The 24443-nt window shown below is 37.7% G+C and overlaps 1 protein-coding gene across 1 annotated transcript in view; it reads left to right on the forward strand.

Annotated features, from left to right (window-relative positions):
• The window catches only part of LOC133564907 (transmembrane protein 163a-like), a 114689-nt gene extending 92294 nt beyond the window's left edge, over positions 1-22395 (forward strand). Inside the window, exons 5-9 of the mRNA XM_061919440.1 lie at positions 2558-2649; positions 4306-4402; positions 15627-15738; positions 21956-22097; positions 22209-22395. Of these exons, the coding sequence (XP_061775424.1) occupies positions 2558-2649; positions 4306-4402; positions 15627-15738; positions 21956-22097; positions 22209-22269 (504 nt within the window). The 3' untranslated portion in view covers positions 22270-22395. The remainder of the gene's footprint in view (positions 1-2557; positions 2650-4305; positions 4403-15626; positions 15739-21955; positions 22098-22208) is intronic.
• Positions 22396-24443: the final 2048 nt, after the last annotated feature.

Genomic DNA, 24443 nt, shown 5'->3' on the forward strand with positions numbered 1-24443 from the left:
TTTATCAAATCAATCCCATCATAGTCTGTGCTTGTAATTTAATAATAATCGTATACCTTTTTCCAAATTTTTTTGCCAGTTTGAGAATGAACCAGGGGCTAAAAAAAACATGTATTGTTGCGTTTCATTGACAGACAAACTCTTTGTCCTGCAGAGAAATATCGGGTGTAGATACTGAATGAGAAAATAGCTATCAAAGTATCCCTGAAGAAAAGCTACTATAAATTGTACTAAGTCCCTACACTTAACAACTTACAGATACATAAGTTGTGCGCTAATTTTATCACATCGAAAAAAGTTACAAATATTTATATATTTTTTATACACTAGCCACACCGGACTATAAGCCGCTGATATACACGTTGTGATATGAGTTATTTACACAGAAATAGTTTATAAATGTTTATTTACATACCTTGATTGTTTCGAAACAGTTTCTGCAACACAGACTTAAAACGCTGATCAAACAAAACAGAAGTCATCATCATGTCAAACGTCGATGCATATTTGCTAATGCTAATGACGATAGCACGTACAAATATGCATAAAAAACACTTCTACAGACATCACAAATGGGACGGTTTAGTAAGTAAGAATTGTTTAAGTTATATTATAAAACTTACAAACTTTGCTTGGAGTTATAAATGAAGAATTCATACGAATAGAAACGGTATGGACGATTATAAGACGGAACGGCATTTGTGCTTCCGGTTTAAAGCTTGTAACAGGGGGAAGCATTGTAAAGGTTTCACTAAGCAGCAGAACTAACTCATTCAAAAATACCGCTATAGCATAAAAAATATCACAATTTCAGTGTATTTGCATGTGTTTCATGAAAACTGCTTACATTATGACTGTCAGTGAAGGAAAATCCATATATTAGCCGCACTGTTTTATAAGCCGCAGGTTCAAAGCGTAGGAAAACAGAAGCAGCTTTTAAATTTGCGGCAATTAAATAGCGCCTTTCTTCCATCAATGTACTTAAACTGCTTTTTCAAGGTCTTTCCATTTTAAAGTAGATGTTTGATGAGCTTTGGTACTTTGTGTCATGTTTAACACCCCTGACTTCAAGTGGTAAAATAAATGGTCGCTCAAAGACCTAGTTATTTAGGAATATCATGTTTCATATTCTCAAAATCATTTAACAAGTGTTTTGATTCTTGGGTCGAATGAGTAGATTTATCAATGGATAGCATTATCCATATTTTCACTGGATTCAATTGACTTCCTTCATTACCAGTTTGGATTATATTTGACCTTTGTCCAACTTTAAGATTGACTATAACCACTTTTACTCTGAGGTTTTAAAAAAATATAAAATTAATTTGATAAAATTTGCCATAAAGAAATAGTATTTTTCTATCAACAAATTCAGGTCTATCTATTGATATAAAGTCTTACAGGTTTTTTGTATGTTTAATGTCCATTTTTGTATTTTTTATAGATTGGTAAAATGCAAATGTGCGATCTTTCTAAAAATAAATTGCAGAGTGAAATATTTAAGGTTGGGTGAGTACAGCTTTGAAAAGGTCTGTACTCCCTGACATTGATTTTGATGCAGTATATAGTCTGTTATGGTACATGGACAACAAATATTACTTTTAAAGTGCTACTGAGCTTGAATGAACAAGAAATCAGATCGGACATTGTTGAGTTTATGGAGTTCACGCAAGTCTTTTATATATATATATATATATGCTATGTTATATATAACTGCCAAAGATATTTTTTTTTAAAACAGTTTAACTTATTTACGCTCATCAAAGCTCTTGAAGAATTTTGATCATGTTTTTTTCTGATTAAGGGGCACATACATTATACATTACACTTAACAATATTGAGATTCTAATAATATACCTGTATTTCAGTTTGTTAAAAAAAAAATAGCAGTTATACTGTGTGTCAGGTCTTAAGATAAAATGTGTATAAACTTTATTTTTATATCCTATTCTAACAATGTTGCAATCAAACACATTGTGCAATTTTATATAATTAAAAAAAAATCCCTGGCAAAATGTTAAACCGCTAACCTTCCATCTGAATATGCATATCACATAATTAGACTCAGACTTAGACTTAGACAAACTTTAATGATCCACAAGGGAAATTGTTCCACACAGTAGCTCAGTACAATTATGAAAAGTGTAAGGATGGAAAGAACGATTCAGGTATAAATAGACTAAATTTAGCGATGTAAAATATAACATATGTATGGAATATTTACATAATATATGTACAGTGTAATATATATACAGATATATAATATATTATGTCTATATCATATATACAATATATAACAATTACCCTGTACAATAATACAGTATATGTGACAGCTGTATATGTGACAGGTGTCAGGTAATAGACAGATTGTGATGCCCATTTTGAGCCCTGGGGTTGCACAAGGGTTAAATAAATTTCACACAGGTGCAGTGTTATAAAAGTACCCAACTTTTATAATGGGAGTTAATACACCAGTGTGTTGTTCAGTGTTGGAGTTTCCGCGTCTAATTATTCCTTCCTCTGCTTTGTCTTTGTGACTCTGACATTGTCAATGTAGTTTGACGCCACCTTGGATATTCTGTCATCAATCATTGTCCTCTGGCGCTACAGCAATGCAGCTGCTGTGTATTCTGCACACCGGGAGTACCTGTGAGTGTAAATGTCATTTTATACTATCAAAGGTATGCCTTACACCTTCCCATTCGCACAGTTACAGTGGGGCAAAAAAGTATTTAGTCAGCCACCGATTGTGCAAGTTCTCCCACTTAAAATGATGACAGAAGTCTGTAATTTTCATCATAGGTACACTTCAACTGTGAGAGACAGAATGTGAAAAAAAATCCACAATTTCATATTGTAGGAATTTTAAAGAATTTATTTGTAAATTATGGTGGAAAATAAGTAGTTGGTCAACCATTCGAAGCTCTCACTGATGGAGGAAGGTTTTGACTCAAAATCTCACGATACATGGCCCCATTCCTTCTTTCCTTAACACGGATAAATCGTCTTGTCCCCTTAGCAGAAAAACAGCCCCAAAGCATGATGTTCCCACCCCCATGCTTCACAGTAGTTATGGTGTTCTTGGGATGCAACTCAGTATTCTTCTTCCTCCAAACACAACGAGTTCAGTTTATACCAAAAAGTTCTATTTTGGTTTCATCTGACCACATGACATTCTCCCAATCCTCTGCTGTATCATCCATGTATCCATTTTGGTATAAACTCAACTCGTCGTGTTTGGAGGAAGAAGAATACTGAGTTGCATCCCAAGAACACCATACCTACTGTGAAGCAAGGGGGTGGAAACATCATGCTTTGGGGCTGTTTTTCTGCTAAGGGGACATGACGATTGATCCGTGTTAAGGACAGAATGAATGGGGCCATGTATTGTGAGATTTTGAGCCAAAACCTCCTTCCATCAGTGAGAGCTTTGAATGGTTGACCAAATACTTATTTTCCACCATAATTTACAAATAAATTCCTTAAAATTCCTACAATGTGAATTCCTGGATTTTTTCACATTCTGTCTCTCACAGTTGAAGTGTATCTATGATGAAAATTACAGACCTCTGTCATCATTTTAAGTGGGAGAACTTGCACAATCGGTGGCTGACGAAAAACTTTTTTGCCCCACTGTAATTCGATTAGTCTTAGACCTACTGATGTTGTTTATGCACTGAAACCCCCAAATTGTAATGCCAAAGTGTAATGAATCAAACCTTTTTTGAGCCTAATTATTTGAGAAATAAATTCATGCATGAAAATGCACTGCAAAAAAGGTAACTTTTGATTTTTTTGAGTTGTTGATACACATTACAATTGTTGTTCTCCATAAATTGTGTTGAATTTAGAATTACCTTTTGAAGTTTCTACCGTCTCCATGATAAATGTTACTGCTTGTTATCACTCTTGGTTTAAATAATAAAAAAAAAAAGCCCAAGTATATAATTTTGCTTTATAGATTGATGGATGGAAATCACACCAAATAATATTAAATGTCTGTTAGTACAAGTCGTCCTTATGGGAAAATGATTACGACTAACAAAGTGTCAATGTCCATGGGAGTAATTGACAAATTATTAATCTCTAATTGGTTCTGCTCTTGGCTGTCTGATTATAAAAAGTTTGTGTTTTGTTTATGCGCTTGGTGCAAATCCCAAAACTGTTGCAAGTCTTCAGTCCTACCCGGGTTTCTGGAATCCTGATTTAAACAACACAGTAACTAAGAAATGTCACTTCAAAATACAATTTTGATGCACCCAAATTTTACTTGCTGAAGTCCAGTGTCTTGTTCTTTTTCTGCAGAGCATGTGTAGTCCTTGGTGTTTTGTTTCTGCTCTGCTCCTTCTGCATCCTTGGAAAGGCCATCCATAATCTGGTCACCAGGATGCCCCCGGAAGTGGTAAGAAAATACATATTTTTGAACAAACACATGAACAGAGGAAGATGTCTTTACGACTACTGTCGTTTTATCGTAATAATGCATATTGATGACTAGGGATTGTTTACTGTGTATATATGACCATACCATTGAGGACACTGAGGTCATCTCCCGTCCAAAGGCAAAACCCATTAACTCAATTTTGGTCAAAACTGAGCTGATGATAATTTTGAAGTTCCTAGGTGATATGCTTTACATTAGTGTATGCGATATTGTAATTTGTTCCGTAAGTAAGCTGTTACGCGCATGGCAGGACCTAGCAACTACCACATAACCGCGTAGATACAACAGAAAAGCCTAGTATCTCAAGGGACCAATCGGAGCTTCTTTGTCAGTCGCCTTATTGTCTTTAATGAGACATTTGCACGAATGGGGGCCGACGGTCAACCTGATTATGTGATATTATGGCACGAGGGAATATTTGGAAGATTGGCCCAGGACGTTGCAAGCACCTTCATTAAATGTATTGTTCTTGATTCTTCCCCTTGCATACTCTTTTGGGCAGATAACTGTGGAGGTCAAAATAGAAACTGGACGCTGTACACGGCTGTTGCCCAATGTGCAAACGCAGAATGGGGCCCACCCGAGATTGTGATAAAATATCTGGAGAAAGGGCTCACGTTCATGAAAGCAGATTCAATCCATGGCTCAATCTTCAAGAAAATGAAAGCTCAAGAAAACATCTATACGTTTGATGACTTTGTAGATCTTTGTAAGACAGCATCACGATAGATTGGTTTTCCTTTGTTTTCTCAAAATCAGCTAGAAGCGAGTTACTAGGTTTTGCCTTTGGACGGGAGTCATGTGCTGGCTATTTATTTAAGTGGCAAAAATAAGACGATATGACTGAATGCAAATTAGGCTTGTATGGTATAACGGTATTGGTATAGGACGGGGGTCGGCAACCCGTGGCTCTTGGCCCGCATGCAGCTCTTTAGCGCCGCCCTGGTGGCTCTCTGGAGCTTTTTCCAAAATGTATGAAAAATGTAAATTATTCAGGGGAAAAAATACATTTTTTGTTTTAATATGGTTTCTGTAGGAGGAAAAACATGACACAAACCTCCCCAATTGTTATAAAGCACACTGTTTATATTAAACATACTTCACTGAATCGAGTATTTGGTGAGCACCGTTTTGTCCTACTAATTTTGGCGGTCCTTGAAGTCACCATAGTTCGTTTACATGTACAACTTTCTCCGACTTTCTAAGACGTCTTTTATGCCACTTCTTTTTCCATCTCATTTTGTCCCCCAAACTTTTAACGTTGTGCGTGAATGCACAAAGGTGAGTTTTGTTGATGTTATTGATTTGTGTGGAGTGTGCTAATCAGACATATTTGGTCCCTGCATGACTGAAAGCTAATCGATGCTAACATGCTATTTAGGCATTAACTATATGTACATATTGCATCATTTATGCCTCATTTGTAGGTATATTTGAGCTCATTTAGTTTCCTTCAAGTCCTCATAATTCAATTTATATCTCACGACACACTATCCGAATGTAATATGGCTTTTAATTTTTTGCGGCTCCAGACAGATTTGTTTTTGTATTTTCGGTCCAATATGGCTCTTTCAACATTTTGGGTTGCCGACCCTTGGTATAGGACCACGATACCAATGAATCATATTCAGTACTATACCCCCTCTAAAAAGTACCGGTAACCCACCTCCTGTCGTCGTCACGTCGTGTCATTGCTGGTTTACGAGCAGAGGAGCATATTCGGCTGCCCACTGACAGAAGTGCTTTAAGACATGGCCAGCGGCTAAAGTCCAGCCGCAATCGGCAGTGTTTTAGCGCTATCTAAATCCCTAATCCTGGCCTACATGGCGACAAATAAAGAACGTTTCTTACAATTATCATCCCTGCAGGATGAGGAATAGCTAAACATGCTTCACTACACACCATAGCTCAGTGGCGTCACCGCTAATGACAGCAATCAAGAATGTAAACAAATGCCATTGGTGGATCTACACCTGACATCCACTGTAATGATACCAAGTATAGGAGCATAGCTAGTCGATACTAGTATGATTACATCCATGTTTTTTAGCATCACAAAATATTTTTTGGTTTTAAAAAAATATATTTTATGTTTATAAACTCAGGAAATACGTCCCTGGACACATGAGGACTTTGAATATGACCAATGTACGGTCCTGTAACGACTTGGTATCGGATTGATACCTAAATTTGTGGTATCATGCAAAACTAATGTAAAGCATCCAAAAAACAGAAGAATAAGTGATTATTACATTTTAACAGAAGTGTAGATAGAACATGTTAAAAGAGAAAGTAAGCAGATATTAACAGTAAATGAACAAGTAGATTAATAATCAATTTTTACAGTTTGTCCCTCAAAATGTCGACAAAATAATAGGTCAGCATATATGTCAGCAGACTAATTAGGAGCCCTTGTTTGTTTACTTACTACTAAAAGACAAGTTGTCTTGTATGTTCACTGTTTTATCTAAGGACAAACTTGCAATACGAAACATATGTTTAATGTACTGCAAGATCGCAGTGCAATTTTTTGTGGTCCCATTTATTTAGAGAAGTATCAAAAAGTATCAAAAAGTACATTTTGGTACTGGTACCGGTACCAAAATATTGGTATCGGGACTTCACTACTGCAAAAATAATCTTTGTGCTGAACATCGTGTGTGCTGTACATCACCCCGCGGTAGATCATCCTCTCCTAATATACAATCTTTGTTTATGCACAGCCCGCTACAACTCCAGACAACGTAGCGCAATTCAGTCCACTTTACTTTAAAGGTCTACTGAAATGAGATTTTCTTATTCAAACGGGGATAGCAGGTCCATTCTATGTGTCATACTTGATCATTTTGCGATATTGCCATATTTTTGCTGAAAGGATTTAGAAGAGAACATCGACGATAAAGTTCGCAACTTTTGGTGCTGATAAAAAAGCCTCGTCTTTACCGGAAGTCACAGACGATGACATCACAAGGGTGAGGGATCCTCACATTGTTTTTAATGGGAGCCTCCAGCAGCAAGAGCTATTTCGGACCGATAAAACAACAATTTCCCCATTATTTGAGCGAGGATGAAAGATTCGTGGATAATGATATTGATAGCAAAGGACTAGGAAAAAAATAAAATAAAATAAAGTTTAAGAAAAAAAAGGTGATTGCATTGGGACGGATTCAGATGTTTTTAGACACATTTACTAGGATAATTCTGGGAAGTCCCTTATCTTTCTATTGTGTTGATAGTGTTTTAGTAAGATTAAATAGTACCTGATCGTCGGAGGGGTGTGTTGGACTATTTAAATTTTCTCACCAAAACCTGCCGGTTGACAAGTGGTCGGTATCCATGTTCGCTTGACCGCTCTGACCCATAGTAAAACTTTACCTCCGAGAATTTTAAACAAGGAATCACCGTGTGTTTGTGTGGCTAAAAGCTAAAGCTCCCCAACTACATCTTTTTACTTTGACTTCTCCATTATTAATTGAACAAATTGCAAAAGATTCAGCAACACAGATGTCCAGAATACTGTTGAATTGCGCGATGAAAAGAGACGACTTTTAGCCGCAAATGGTGCTGCACTAATATTTCCTGACAGTCCGTGACGTCACGCGCACGCGTCATCATTCCGCGACGTTTTCAACAAGAAACTCTGCAGGAAATTTAAAATTGCAATTTAGTCAACTAAAAAGGCCATATCGGCATGTCTTGCAATGTTAATATTTCATCATTCATATATAAACTATCAGACTGCGTGGTCGGTAGTAGTGGGTTTCAGTAGGCCTTTAAAAATGATCCGATCCAAAATGTGCTGTAAACAACGGTAACATTAAATTATACTGGGGATAGGTTGATTGGCAACACTAAATTGGCCCTAGTGTGTGAATTTTAGTGTGAATGTTGTCTAGCTATCTGTGTTGGCCCTGTGATGAGGTAGCGACTTGTCCAGGGTGTACCCCGCCTTCCGCCCGATTGTAGCTGAGATAGGCTCCAGCGCCCCCCGTAACTCCTAAAGCGGTAGAAAATGGATGGATGTATGGATGACGTAACTAATGTTGGTTTCACATGGGGCGGTATAGCTCAGTTGGTAGAGTGGCTGTGCCAGCAACTTGAGGGTTCCAGGTTCGATACCCGCTTCAGCCATCCTAGTCACTGCCGTTGTGTCCTTGGGCAAGACACTTTATCCACCTGCTCCCAGTCCCACCCACACTGGTTTAAATGTAACTTAGATATTGGGTTTTCACTATGTAAAGCGCTAAGAGTCACTAGAGAAAAGCGCTATATCAATATAATTCACTTCACTTCACATAAAATTGATGTGAAACGCTGTCCCGTTGCTATACCATTGTCCTTTGGGGGCCCGTTTTGTGTGAAGAAATCACGTGAAATGTAAATTATTGAATGAAAAAGGAACTTCATATGAAATTTTACCCCAAATTTATTTCTGGCCACGTCATGCTCTGTTACTGATTAGAATATTAAGAAAGATTTTCCCTTTTTCATTCCAGGTGCTTCTAGTGGCGTGCATCACTAGTACCTGAAATTCAAATCACAAGGTCTGTCAACGGGACCACAGTGTGCACGAGGGAAATGTTTTAGATACCCATTTTGAAAGCATAAAAAGCCGACGAAAAAACGGTTTTATGGTTTGGGTATAACCTTTTTCGAGATTTTGTGTGTTCGTCTCAGTTTAATGCGTTCAAGGTCCGAAGCATAACTGGAAAAAGTGGAACAAAAAGTGAACTATTGTTTCTCCTTTTCAGGCAGCAAAATTGCATTGAGGGAATAAAGAGTGCAGAAATTGGGAAGCCTTATTTGCCACACGTCCTGGTTCGATGCCTCTCAAAGCGTGCTGTCTGCCTGATTTAATATAGAAAGCTGAGATTGTGCCTCCCATGCTGCCACTGTGTGAAAGAGAGACAGAAGGGCCGCACACACACCACATGGAGTATGTTTAGATGCACATATTAGTCGTTTTCTGCTATAGTTGGTTCTCCCTGTGTTTTCACACTTGTCTGTGAAAAGCGAAGTCCTCGTTTTATATGCACTAGCTCTAATTCGATTTTGTGGCCTATTGCTGTGTTCCTCCAAAACCCTACGGGGCAATTTCAGCTCGTTTAGCTTTAAACAAGGGAGAGAATACTACATTACACATAGTAGCTCACTGCAACTGGTAGAATTTACAAACCAGCTGTTCCAAAGGATAACAGTTTTCTAAAGTGTGCTAAGTTACATTTAGAAGTGTATTACTGACATTTTCTTTGACTTTTATGGTTATGGTGCTCCACAAAGGAGTAGAGAAAAGGTTATGCGCTCCTGTAATCCAGGGGTCTCAAACACGCGGCCCATGAGACGTTATTTTGCGGCCCGCACCTTGATGTGAAAATTTAATGTTGGTGCGGCCCACGAGTTTTATATGAATGGCGCTTCACAGTGTAATTCTTGCATACCCTCAACTTTTCCGGGGAACTTCCAAATTGTCGGTGCCCCTCCAGGGCGTATCCATTCTCCCAAACAACAATATTAAGGGGGCACCGTGGAGGCACTGCCTTTAGCGTCCTCTACAAACTGTACAAACAGCGTGTCAGCCCAGCCACATGTTGTATTTGGCTTCTGTAGTCGCGGGAAGCGACTGCAAGACATAGTCGATCAACAGCCACACAGGTCACACTGAGGGTGGCCGTAGAAACAAGTTTAACACTGTTACAAATATGTGCCACACTGTGAACCCACACCAAACAAGAATAACAAACATATTTTGGGAGAACATTCACACCATAACACAACATAAACACAACAGAACAAATACCCAGAACCCCCTGCAACTAACTCTTCCGGGATGCTACAATGCAACCCCCAGCCCCTATTGTAGCCCGGAAGTGTTAGGGCTTAATTGGATTCTGGGTAATTGTTCTGTTTTGATTATGTTGTTACGTTGCGGATGTTTTCCCAAAAAGTGTTTGTCAATCTTGTTTGGTGTGGGTTCACAGTGTGGCGCATATTTGTAACAGTGATAAAGTTGTTTATACGGCCACCCTCAGCTGTGACCTGTATGGCTGTTGATCAAGTATGTTTTGCAGTCGCTTTCGTGAGTCTGCAGAGCTCTCATACAATATGTGACTGGGCCGGCACAATTTTTTAATGGTGGAAAAGCGGACGAGACGGCAGGTTGTAGAGGACGCTAAAGGCAGCGTCATCACGGTACGCCCTTAATATTGTTGTCCAGGTGAAAACTGGGTGAATGGTTGCCCCGAGAGGGGCATTGATATTCGGGGGTTTCCCGGAAAGATCGCGAGAGTTAGCAAGAATGTTGCTAGGGCGGGAAAGCCACTCAAAGAAGGTGAATTCATTAAAAAGTGCATGTTAGATTCTTTTAAGAAATCTTTTTTTGCGGCCCAGCCTCACCCAGTTTCTGCATCCAGTGGCCCCCAGGTAAATTGAGTTTGAGACCTCTGCAGTAGTGTGCTTATGGCATCATATGTGCATGGAAACACTCATTTCCCTCCACATTCATGTTGTTATATTGTTGAGCGAGTAGCACGCATCCATAATCTGTAACACCTTTTCAATATAGGATCGCAATCAAGACAACAAACTATTATTAGCTCGCTGACACGCACACTGCAGGGAGGTGGTGACCCATCACAACAGCAGCCCATTAAAGCATCTGGAATGATCCAAACGCAAGAAAATGCATATTGTAGTTATTTTTTTCCGTATAACATGTATCATAATAATACATTTCTTCAATGAAAAACAGACCAAATTGTATCAGTTGATTTGTTTAATCAACCTAAGTCATCTAGCAGCGTTAAAACTATAAAACAATATTGCTGAATTGACTATATGTGGAATATATTTTCTTTCTGACAGTCAAAATATGTTGACAGACACACAGGACGGAGGATTCTCTGTCCGCCGTCTGTCTTTGCAGAGCAATCACACGTTTTCTCACAGCATAGCTATGTCAGTTTGCACATACAGTACTTTCCAGACGTACTAAATTCAGACGTAAAACAGCGCCCGCAGAGCAGTTTAAGTCTTAGCAGATCACACTGAGCATGCTCTATGATTATATTTACATCTCCTCCTCTCAGTGTTGTGGGTGATGTAATGATCAGCATATATTTTCATATTTTAGAAGACAGACACACTAAATGGCTTGCACTTCTTATTCTGCTCACTTAAAATCCTCCACGCACAAGTTTAGTACAAAACCCAAAACCAGTGAAGTTGGCACGTTGTGTTAAAAGTAAAATAAAAACAGAATACAATGATTTGCTAATCCTTTTCAACCTATATCCAATTGAATAGACTGCATAAACAAGATAATTAACGTTTGAACTACAAAACCTTTAAAAAAAATTACTAATATTTGCTAATTTGGAATTTGATGCTTGTAACATGTTTCAAAAAAGCTGGCAGAAGTGGCAAAAAAACTGAGGAAGTTGAGGAATGCTCATCAAACTCTTATTTGGAACATCCCACAGGTGAACAGGCTAATTGGGACCAGGTGGGTGCCATGATTGGGTATAAAAGCTTCTTCCATGAAATGCTCAGTCATTCACAAACAAGGATGGTGCAAGAGTTACCACTAAGTGAACAAATGCATGAGCTATTGCAAGGAATTTAGAGTTTTTACCATCTATGTTCCCTAATATCATTAAAAGGGTCAGAGAATCTGGAGAAATCACTGCATGTAAGCTGATAAGCCTGTGACCTTCGATCCTTCAGGCAGTACTCAATCTAAAAGTGACATCAGTGTAAAAAGGATATCACCACATGGGCTTATAAACACTTCAGAAAACCACTGTCAGTAACCACAGTTGGTCACTACACCTGTAAGTGCAAGTTAAAACTCTACTATGTAAAGCAAAAACCATTTATCAACAACACATAGAAACGCCGCTAGCTTTGCTGGGCCCAAGCTCATCTAAGATGGACTGATGCAAAGTAGAAAAGTATTCTGTGGTCTGATGAGTCCACATTTCAAATAGTTTTTGGAAACTGTGGACGTGGTGTCCTCCGGAACAAAGAGGAAAAGAATCATCCAGTTTGTTATAGGGGGTGTATTAGTGCCCGAGGCATGGGTAACTTACACATCTGTGAAGGCACCATTAAGGCTGAAAGGTACATACAGGTTTTGGAGCAACATATGTTGCCATCCAAGCCACTTTATAATGGACGCCCCTGCTTATTTCAGAAAGACAATGCCAAGCCCCGTGTTACAACAGCGTGGCTTCGTAGTAAAAGACTGCGGGTACTTTCCTGGCCCGCCTGCAGTCCAGACCTGTCTCCCATTAAAAATGTGTGGCACAATATGAAGCCTAAAATACCACAACGAAGACCCCGGACTGTTGAACAACATAAGCTGTAAATCAAGCAAGAATGGGAAAGAATTCCACTTGAAAACCTTCAAAAATTGGTCTCCTCAGTTCCCAAACGTTTACTGCGTGTTGTTAAAAGGAAAGGCCATGTAACACAGTGGTAAAAATGCCCTTATGCCAACTGTTTTGCAACGTGTTGCTGCCATTAAATTTTAAGTTAATGATTATTTTAAAAAATTAAGTTTCTCAGTTTGAACATTAAATAAATTATCTTTGCAGTGTATTTAATTGAATATACTGTAAGTTCAAAAGAATTTGCAAATCATTGTATTCTGTTTATATTTACCAATTACACAACGTGCCAACTTCACTGGTTTTGGGTTTTTTAGATCAACTTTATGTGTGCTATTTAGTTTGCACGTCTTTAGCTCACGCAAACCTTTAGTAAATCAGGCCTGTAGTCTATTTAGGATTCAAATGAAGAAAAGCTTTGAACCCTGAAATATTTCAAACTGTCAACTACTGTACATCAGTTTGAAACACAGTTAAACTTTACTTATTTAGAACTGCTTCCACATCATTTGTCTGTATTTATTTAATACTTTCTACTTCAATGCAATTTACCATCCCTCTGCCAGAGGATGGTCTTGCTGCTATTTAGTGGCTGCAGGGAGCGCTTTTTCCACTGCACATCCTTTCAAATCTGGACTTTAAACTTGATATTACTACTTTTAACTCTTGCAAAATATTAAGATGGCATGTGCACTTTGTTTTTATTGCAGCAACACTAAAACAAAAACATCTCACAGAGAGGATGCTGGAATGGTATACCTGTATACAGCGACCTTTCCTCATGTCCCACCATCATTTAAATGAATCCAAAGGCTATGTGTGCTTCGTCGTACTTCCGAGTCTCATTATTCTGGTTATCGTCACTTGTTATTCTTGACGACTCTTCCTTTATTATTTTCATTCTGTCACAATATTTTCCATCTATCTGCCTTCGTTTACTCTGTGCACTTCTGCCACCTAGCTGCAGGCTTGCTTATTGTTTTACCTGAATACTAGAGTATAGACACAAATTATAAAGATTTCCTATTTATTTTTTTCCTGATAGATTTTTCACCATCGGGTCTGGATCATATTGCTTTGTACCTCGACAAGTGTTTGTCTTCTGTGCACTAGATTTATTTTGCCTCGCCATTTTACTTCCTAATAAAAAGGTATTTTACCTGAACTTTGCCTTCCCTGTTCTGCATCCTGGGGTCCAGACCAGAGAATTTAAAAGTATATATGCAAGAGGCAACTCTTTCCAATCCAATAGTCTACATGTATTAATCCAAACTTTAAAAAGTTCAACATCTGATTAAGGTGTTTGCATGTGTTTTAAGTAGCTGTTTCAATCTAAATCCATATTTTTGTTATTGGCTGTGTTTTACAAAGATTGTTCCTCATAGCGCATTTTACAGAGGAGTCCAATCCTTTACGAGGGAAAATGTTTCTGTTTTTATTATGTCGTACTGTCTGAACCCATTTAACACCTAAAGCACATTCATAATAATAATGATGCATTATTATAATTTGTACTATGCATATTGATGTGTAACCGCTAATCTCTACTTTACACTCTGAAGTAAAATGATGACTGATTTTATAACTATATTTATGTGAGTATTCAATTCATTTAAATTAATTCCCTGGCCACTTTATACTGTATTAGACATAAAAAACAAAAAACTTTATTTTTGCAAAACTAAATCTAATTATTCGGGGAGACTCTCTAGATATGTTAATCCTGTCAAAAAAAAACTAATTAAGGTTGTAGAAAAATTGGTTTCAACCAAATCAATGCAATAATTAGTACAGGGGTCGACAACACAAAATAGTGAAAGAGTCATATTGGACCAAAAATAAAAAAAATTAAATCTGAGTTATAATGAAGGCAACACATGATGTAAGTATTCATATTAGCTATACTGGTCTACTATCAAAGGCTGACGCAAAGCTTCATTGACAGAAATGGTGTATTTTAATTTTTTATTCTACACATTTTTGCAACATTGGAAATCATTAGTAACACAGAGGCTTCTCACAGGATGAGATAACTTCTGAAAATTACTGGCTCAGAATGGTTAGAAGGTATAGATGTGTGCGTTCAAGTCTAAGGAAACATCAGGCCGTCTTCTTCTGATGGATTTATTACAATCTTTGCAAGCCGGGTAACATTTGCTGAGGTCTGGAACAACATGGCCCACAAGCAACTATAGGACATGCACCCAATATTATATACAGATAACGTGTCATGAGACATGCAAATCTAAATTAAATACAGAGAGGACATAAGTAAAGGAAATTAAATGAGCTCAAATATACCTACAAACGAGGCATAATGATGCAATATGTACTTACGGCTAGCCTAAATAGCATGTTAGCATCGATTAGCTTGCAGTCACGGATTGACCAATTATGCCTGATAAGCATTCACGCACAGCATAAAACTTTTGGTGGACAAAATGAGACAAAGCAGGTTTGGCATAAAACACGTCTTTGTGAAAGTTGTACATGTAAACAAACTATGATGAGTTCAAGGATCGCTGAAATTAGTAGAATAAAACGGTGCTTGCCAAATACTCTCATCAGCATGTTTAATATAAACAGTGGTATTTCTAACAATTAACAAGGTTTCTATCATTGCTTGTTCGCCTACAGAAAATATATTAAAACCACTGAATGCTCAAGGAGTTTTGGCGTTTGCTCACACATATGAAAAATTGGATGAGGGCCCAGAATTTCGTGCTACGCCCCTGATTGACATTAAAGTTAATGTGATCAAATAATCTTGTCTTTTTGCCCTTTCTATCCTTCAGGATGACTTCCTCTTCAGTGTGTCCATCTTGAGTGGATTTGTGTGTACTCTGCTGGCTATTGTCAAGTTCATGTTGGGAAGAGTGCTGACCAGTCGTGCTCTCATCACTGACGGTAAGACATGTGTGGTTGAATTTGGTGGTGTCGAATACGATGCAAATGAAAGAGATTTTCACCAAAAGCAGCAGAGAAAGCAATTGTGATGGAATGCAAATTACAAACCCCGTTTCCATATGAGTTGACAAATTGTGTTAGATGTAAATATAAACGGAATACAATGATTTGCAAATCATTTTCAACCCATATTCAGTTGAATATGCTACAAAGACAACATATTTGATGTTCAAACTGATAAACATTTTTTTGTTTTTTCAAATCATTAACTTTTCAGCAACACATGACAAAGAAGTTGGGAAAGGTGGCAATAAATACTGATAAAAATGATGAATGCTCATCAAATACCTATATGGAACATCCCATAAGTGCGCAGGCTATTTGGGAACAGGTGGGTGCCATGATTGGGTATAAAAGCAGCTTCCATGAAATGCTAAGTAATTCACAAACAAGGATGGGGCGAGGGTCACCACTTTGTATGCAAATTGTCGAACAGTTTTAGAACAACATTTCTCAACGAGCTATTGCAAGGAATTTAGGGATTTTACCATCTACGGTCCGTCAAAGGTTCAGAGAATCTGGAGAAATCACTACACATAAGCGATGATATTACGGACCTTTGATCCCTCAAGCGGTACTGCATCAAAAACCGACATCGGTGTGTAAAGGATATCACCACATGGGCTCAGGAACACTTCATATAACCAATGTCAGTAACTACAGTTGGTCGCTACATCTGTAAGTGCAAGTTCAAACTCTACTATGCAAAGCCAAACCCATTTATCAACAACACCCTGAAACGCCGCCGGCTTCGCTGGGCCCGAGCTCATCTAAGATGGACTGATGCAAAATGGAAAAGAGTCCACATTTCAAATTATATTTGGAAACAGAGGACGTGGTGTCCTCCAGAATAAAGAGGAAAATAATCATTCGGATTGTTATAGGCGCAAAGTTCAAAACCCAGCATCTGTGATGGTATGGGGGTGTATTAGTGCCCAAAACATGGGTAACTTACACATCTGTGAAGGCACAATTATTGCTGAAAGGTCCATACAGGTTTTGGAGCAACATATGTTGTCATCCAAGCAACGTTATCATGGACGCCCCTGCTTATTTCAGCAAGACAATGCCAAGCCACGTGTTACAACAGCGTGGCTTCGAAGTAAAAGAGTGCGGGTACTTTCCTGGCCCGCCTGCAGTCCAGACATGTCTCCCATCGAAAATGTGTGGCGCATTATGAAGCGTAAAATACGACAGCGGAGACCCCTGACTGTTGACGACGAAAGCTCTACATAAAACAAGAATGGGAAAGAATTCCACTTTCAAAGCTTCAACAATTAGTTTCCTCAATTCCCAAACATTTATTGAGTGTTGTTAAAAGAAAAGGTGATGTAACACAGTGGTGAACATGCCCTTTTCCAACTACTTTGGCACGTGTTTCAGCCATGAAATTCTAAGTTAATTATTATTTGCCAAAGAAAAAATAAAGTTTATGAGTTTGAACATCAAATATCTTGTCTTTGTAGTGCATTCAATTGAATATGGGTTGAAAAGGATTTGCAAATCATCGTATTCCGTTTATATTTACATCTAACACAATTTCCCAACTCATATGGAAACAGAGTTTGTATAATGATCAAACCCAAAGAAAATTGTCTGCAGCATCATGTGAGACAGTTGCACTCACATTTGGAGTGAAGGAATAGGTGCGGTACAACAACAATGAATCCTTTGGTCTCAGTCCAATACACCTAACGCTGCTGCTTTCAGACCTTGGATTGATTTCCCACCAGACTACACTTACTCCAGGCTTGACAATTACCCAATGTGCTTGATTTCACAAGAGGAAATATAGAATAATGGTGGAATACACAGAGCATTCATGTCTGACATGATCTGAATATATATTAACATCTTTTGTAATTTGATGAAAATGATCTTCTTTGTTCATGCCAGCTAATGGTAAAGCTCCGCCATGGTCCTACTTTAGGTGTGTGATACCTCATGCTGTGGTCTGTGTAATAATATTTAGCACGTCAGTATAAAATCTATTATGTCTGTCTGAGACATTCAAAATATATGTATCAAAGAAAAGTTAAAACCAGATTACTATTATTATATTTGTACAAATAAAAAAGAAAGTTACTTTAAGTCTCTGGCAAGTCTCAAGGGGAGTTACAGAAAAACATCAAATTTACCTTGAAATGAAATGACCCATGGATTGGTATAGCTCGGTTGGTAGAGCGGCCGTGCCAGCAACCTGAGGGTTGCCGGTTCGATACCCGCTTCAGCCATCCTAGTCACTGCCGTTGTGTCCTTGGGCAAGACACTTTACCCACCTGCTCCCAGTGCCACCCACACTGGTTTAAATGTAAAAATTAGATATTGGATTTCACTATGTAAAGCGCTTTGAGTCACTGGAGAAAAAGCGCTATATAAAATATAATTCACTAATTCACAAAAAAAGCATCATACACATTAAAAAATGTTGATCAATTTTTTTTCGAAATTATGGTTGCCTTTAGAGGGTCACTTTAAATGGTATGGCGGTCTACGTTAAATTAGGGCTGGACGATATATCGATATACTCTATATATCGCTGGTTTGTCTCTGTACGATATAGAAAATGACTATCGTAGGGGTGTAACGGTACACAAAAATTTCGGTTCGGTGCGTACCTCGGTTTAGAGGTCACGGTTCGGTTCATTTTCGGTACAGAAAGAACACAACAAAATATACATTTTTTGTTTTTTTATTTACTAAATTTGCAAAATCTTCAAACAAAAATATTTTTCGTAGTGGAATATTTGATGTGAAGTAACGGGAACATTGGATATGTCAATAATTCCTAATAACATTGATTTTGATTTAATGTTATGTTTTGAGCAATGACAGTTTGAAAGAAAAAAAAAACAGCTTTGTTTTATTAGTCCACATTGCACCTTTTTCTAAATTACATTTAGCCTTTAAGCTTTTTTATTTCACTTTTGTTTATGTTATTGTTTATTTTAATAGTATTTTTAAAATGTGCCGTGGGCCTTTGAAACATTAGCTGTGGGCCGCAAATGGCTTGTGGGGCACACTTTGACACCCCTGCTATAGATAATAAAAACAAAATGTGATAAATCTAAGGGTAAAAAGCAGAGCCTGGCGACTGATGCGCGTTTATCATAACTCTCTCGCTCTCTCTGTCTCTGCCCCTCCCTCAGGAATACTGCTGTGTGCACAATTTGTTTTGTTTTTAACCCCTTATTAACCCCGAACGTACATTGAAAATACACGCAACACTAACCCTAAATGCCGGGCATTTTAGGCATTTAAGAAACTCCACCCGGACAGCCCCGCAAAAGAGGACATGTCCGGTGAAAAGAGGACGTATGGTCAGTCTATGCTAACCCGGTCGCTGCTAGCATGCCGTGTGTTGTGCCTCGGTGTGCATTGTTTACACAACGTGCGGTACACTACTTAATATGTCCGTGTGGAAACTCGTTCGGTACACCTCCGAACCGGACCAAAACGGTTCAATACGAATACACGAACCGTTACACCCCTACTATAGCGTGATATTCGAGTATATGTTCTCACACAGTTGCTTTTAGCTGCGGGCATTACACTGCATGCGTTTCCCATTCTTTCTTGTCTCTCCTTCTCACAGAGACGTAAACGAGCGCATTTTCTTACATACGTCACGTGTGCAACGTCACACGCCCTCCCCGAGCAGAGAGGTAGCTACATGGGTAACCTTAGCTGTGATGCTAACAGTGCGTTGCGAGTGGTAATACGAGAGAGAGAAGGTGCAAATCTGGTAAAAAATGAAGGAAGAATTAATTCCCAAGAAAAACAGCTCGGCGTGCATCGTCTGGCGTTAGTTTGGCTTCAAGCGGGAATATGTTGAATAATTATGCGGCAAAAGCGTTGCTGCAAAAAGTAGCAGCACTGATATTTGATTCCCTATTTTGCAGCTCATTTTTATTTGACACTTATTGAAATATCGTGCACTTTATTTGTTTTAAACCATGGGTGTCAAACTCTGGCCCGCCGTGTAATTTAATTTGGCCCTTGAGGCAATATCAATTTAGCATTAGAGCTGGCCCGCCGATGTTATACAGCATCGATGCCGCTGTAACACCGCATTCACCGCTTATACTCATACTTGCCAACCCTCCTAATTTTAACGGTAGACTTCCGAAGTTCAGTGCCCCTCCCGAAAATCTCCCGGGGCAACCATTCTCCCGAATTTCTACCGATTTCCACCTGGACAACTATATTGGGGGCGTGCATTTAAGGCACTGACTTTAGCGTTCTCTACAACCTGTCGTCACGTCCGCTTTTCCTCCATGTCACATAATATTTGTGGCTTTTACACACACACACACACACACACACACACACACACACACACACACACACACGCAAGTGAATGCAAGGCATACTTGGTCAACAGCCATACAGGTCACATTGAGGGTGTCCATATAAACAACTTTAGCACTGTTATAAATATGTGCCACAAAGTGAACCCACACCAAACAAGAATCTCAAACACATTTCGGGTGAACATTTGCACCGTAACACAACAGAACAAATACCCAGAACCCCTTGCAGCACTAACTCTTCCGGGAAACTTCCAGCAAACTGACCAATAATTAATGTTTTATTCATGTATTTTCTCTTGGTACTTCAAGGCTTGAATGTTTGGTTCATTCATTATTGTTATTTTATTTTCAAATTTATTATTAGCCTGTGGAAAAAAATGTATATTTACCTCAAAAGATTGCAAATAGAAAAAAAAGCATAACATTTTTATTTACATTTTATTTGATATGCCATTGACATTTTTTAAATTATTATGCCGTTGATATTTTTTTAATTATTATTATTTGAAACTGGATTTTGCATGTCACTAAAGTTATATAAGCCTTTCTTGTTCAATATTTAATGCAAAACTTGTTTGGGTCCCTATTAAAAGGTTAATTTGTTCAACCTTGGCCTGTGGCTTTGTTCCGTTTAAAATTTTGGCCCACTCTATATTTGAGTTTGAAAACCCCTGTTTTAAACTATTGTAGTGGCGTTCTCTACAAAAAGTGCACTTTAATTTATTGTTGTTTTGATATGTCATCTTAGTGACATCATGCACAAAAGTGCACTCATAGCTTGTTTTAAAATGTCTCTGACAATCTTGTACTTTATGTTTTAAAAATTACATGAATGTTTGTGCCACTGCTTTATAAGTGTTTAATAAATACAGTTTTGGTCAATTGACTAAGTTGTGATTTCCCTCTCTGCATGAAAGTTTAAAATGAGCATATACCGTATTTCCTTGAATTACCGCAGGACATATAGTATGCGCCTGCCTTGAATTACTGCCGGGTCAAACTCGCTTCCCAAAATAATTAGCGCATGCTTAGTATTACCGCCTGGTCAAACTCGTGACGTCACAAGTGACACTTCCCCTGTCGTCCTTTTCAAAATGGAGGAGGCTGATTTCAATACCGGTAATTTGAAATCGCATAAAGGGAAGAAGATTAAGAGCTATTCAGTAGGATTTTAGGTCCAAGCTTACATCACACTCAAATTTTTACTGCCTGCCTTTGGTAAGTGCCGGAGTGAGAAGAGGTTTTAAAATAATTAGCCCATGCTTACTTTTACCGCATGCCTTTATTAAGTGCAGGAGTGAGAAGAGGTTTTAAATTAATAAGCGCCATGGTGGCAATTCAAGGAAATACGGTATTAATGCAGTATGAACAAGAATGTTTTAATGTAGACACATGGAATCATCATACTGGTGTGATTATATGTATCAAGTGTTAATTCAAGGCTAAGGCAAAATATCGAGATATATATCGTGTATCGCGATATGGCCTAAAAATATTGAGATATTTAAAAAAAAGGCCGTATCGCCCAGCCCTACTCCAGACAGATTTGTTTTTTGTATTTTTGGTCCGATACGGCTCTTTTAACATGTTGGGTTGCCGACCCCTGACGTACAGTATACCTACGAGGTATAATGAGAAACTCATGGTTGTATTCAAACCTGAGCCCCGTTTAAAACTTGCTTTGTTAAATGTTACATTACACTTTCAGTTGGTTTTACAACTGGAAGTACGTGCAAATAAACTGCCATCGAGACTCATTCATGAGCTTGGATTATTATTTGATTAAATGTGACTTCATAAACATCTAATAAACACTATTCATGACATGTCTCGTGTTGTTTCAGGGTTCAACTCTCTGGTCGGCGGCATCATGGGATTTTCTATACTGATCAGTGCCCAAGTCTACAAGGACCATCCTGATGTTTGGTTCCTGGATGGCATCATTGGCGTTCTCATTGGACTCATCCTTTTGGCATATGGGGTCAAGTAAGGCACCTTTTATTTAACCTTTCAATATCACCCTTTAGAATGTGAATCATGCAAATACGTTATATATTACTCTACTGTAGTATGGCAGCTTTGATTCTGTCTTCACAGACTTTTGAAGGACATGGTGCCCCGTGTGAGACAAACAAGGAACTACGAGCGATTCGAGTGAGCTTCCTCAACCGTTCGACCGGCTGCCCCCTGCTGTCGTCTCCCTCACTTTCTTACGCACTTCTATAGTGCTGTCTTGCACATGCACATGGGCGCTACGTGCATACTTCCTTGCCATTACACACACACACACGTATACTGTATGATATGCTGCATTCATGCATTCTCAGATATTCATATGCTCACACATGCACAGACAAACACACTCTTTATAAGGAAGAAAGAAAACGACGGTACATTTATTCCTGTTTTTAAGCCTCTTCTTTCGTCCTCAACTGTTTGCCAAATAGGAAAATTGAGAGACAGCAACTGAATAATTACAGTTACGACCGTTTCTTAATACGTGCACCTCTTAGACCAAATGTAGCAGCACAACTCTAATATTTGTCAAACACAAGCGTGCATTCAATAGTCTCGTTTTTAATACGTTTATGTCTTACATTCGGTATTTTAAGGGTATTCAGACTTTACTGATTTGTTGAAGTCGTATTTATTTATTTATTTAATTAATCCATATTCAGTCCTGTTTACAAACAGTAAGTGGATTTTATTTAAAAGTAAAAAAAAAAAGATGTCTCCCCATCAATTAAAACTTTCATTGTTTACTTTAACGATGCCTGCGTCGATTCTCAGTCATGCAGCTCATACTAATCCTCAAAGGTTGAACAGAGGCACACTTGACTCTTCTTGATTATTGAAGATGTTTCACCTTTCATCCAAAAGGCCTCTTTTTAGGTTGAATGTTTTAGGTATGGAGTTTCCCTATTTACCGTATTTTCCAAAGCGCACCGGTATATAAGCCGCACCCGCTAAATTTTAGGGGAAATAAAAATATGTTTACATATATTATCCGCACCAGACTACCAGCCTTGGATATATACGTTTCGAAATGAGTTATATACACAAAAATATTTTGTAAATGTTTATTTACCGTATTTTCCACACTATAAGGCGCACCGGATTATAAGGCGCACCTTCAATGAATGGCCTATTTTAAAACTTTGTTCTTATATAAGGCGCACCTCATTATAAGTCGCAGAGAATAACTGCTACAGTAGAGGCTGGGGTTACGTTATGCATCCTTTAGATCAGGGGTCACCAACGCGGTGCCTGTGGGCACCAGGTAGCCCGTAAGGACCAGATGAGTAGCCCGCTGGCCTGTTCTAAAAATAGCTCAAATAGCAGCACTTAACAGTGAGGTGCCTCTATTTTTTTTAATTTTATTTATTTACTAGCAAGCTGGTCTCGCTTTGCTCGACATTTTTAATTCTAAGATAGACAAAACTCAAATAGAATTTGAAAATCCAAGAAAATGTTTTAAAGACTTGGTCTTCACTTGTTTAAATAAATTCATTTATTGTTTTACTTTGCTTCTTATAACTTTCAGAAAGACAATTTTAGAGAAAAAATACAACCTTAAAAATGATTTTAGGATTTTTAAACACATATAACTTTTTACCTTTTAAATTCAAATATTTTTTTTTTATTTTAAAGAATAATAAATACATTTTTGATTTAATTCTGTTTTTTCGACGAAGAATATTTGTGAAATATTTCTTCAAACTTATTATGATTAAAACTCCCCAAAAAATATTCAGGCAAATCTAGAAAATCTGTACAATAACATTTAAATCTTATTTCAAAGTGGATTTTAACCTATTTAAAACATGTCATCAAAATTCTAAAATTAATCTTAATCGGGAAAAATTACTAATAATGTTCCATAAATTATTTTTATTTTTCAAAAAGATTCAAATTAGCTAGTTTTTCTAATTTTTTTCGGTTGAATTTTGAATTTTAAAGAGTCGGAAATTGAAGATTTAATTTTAATTTTTTTCATGTTTTCTCCTCTTTTAAACTTTTCAATTAAGTGTTTTTTTCATCATTTATTTTCTACAAAAAAAACGTCCGTAAAAGGAAAAAAAATGTACGATGGAATGACAGACAGAAATGTCAATTTATATATATATATATATATATATATATATAAATATATATATATATATATATATATATATATATATATATATATATATATATACATATATATATTTATTTATTAAAGGTAAATTGAGCAAATAGGCTATTTCTGGCAATTTATTTAAGTGTGTATCAAACTGGTAGCCCTTCGCATTAATCGGTACCCAAGAAGTAGCTCTTGGTTTCAAAAAAGTT

The sequence above is a fragment of the Nerophis ophidion genome, linkage group LG13 (genome assembly GCF_033978795.1).
Source record: "Nerophis ophidion isolate RoL-2023_Sa linkage group LG13, RoL_Noph_v1.0, whole genome shotgun sequence".
Classification (NCBI taxonomy): Eukaryota; Metazoa; Chordata; class Actinopteri; order Syngnathiformes; family Syngnathidae; genus Nerophis; species Nerophis ophidion.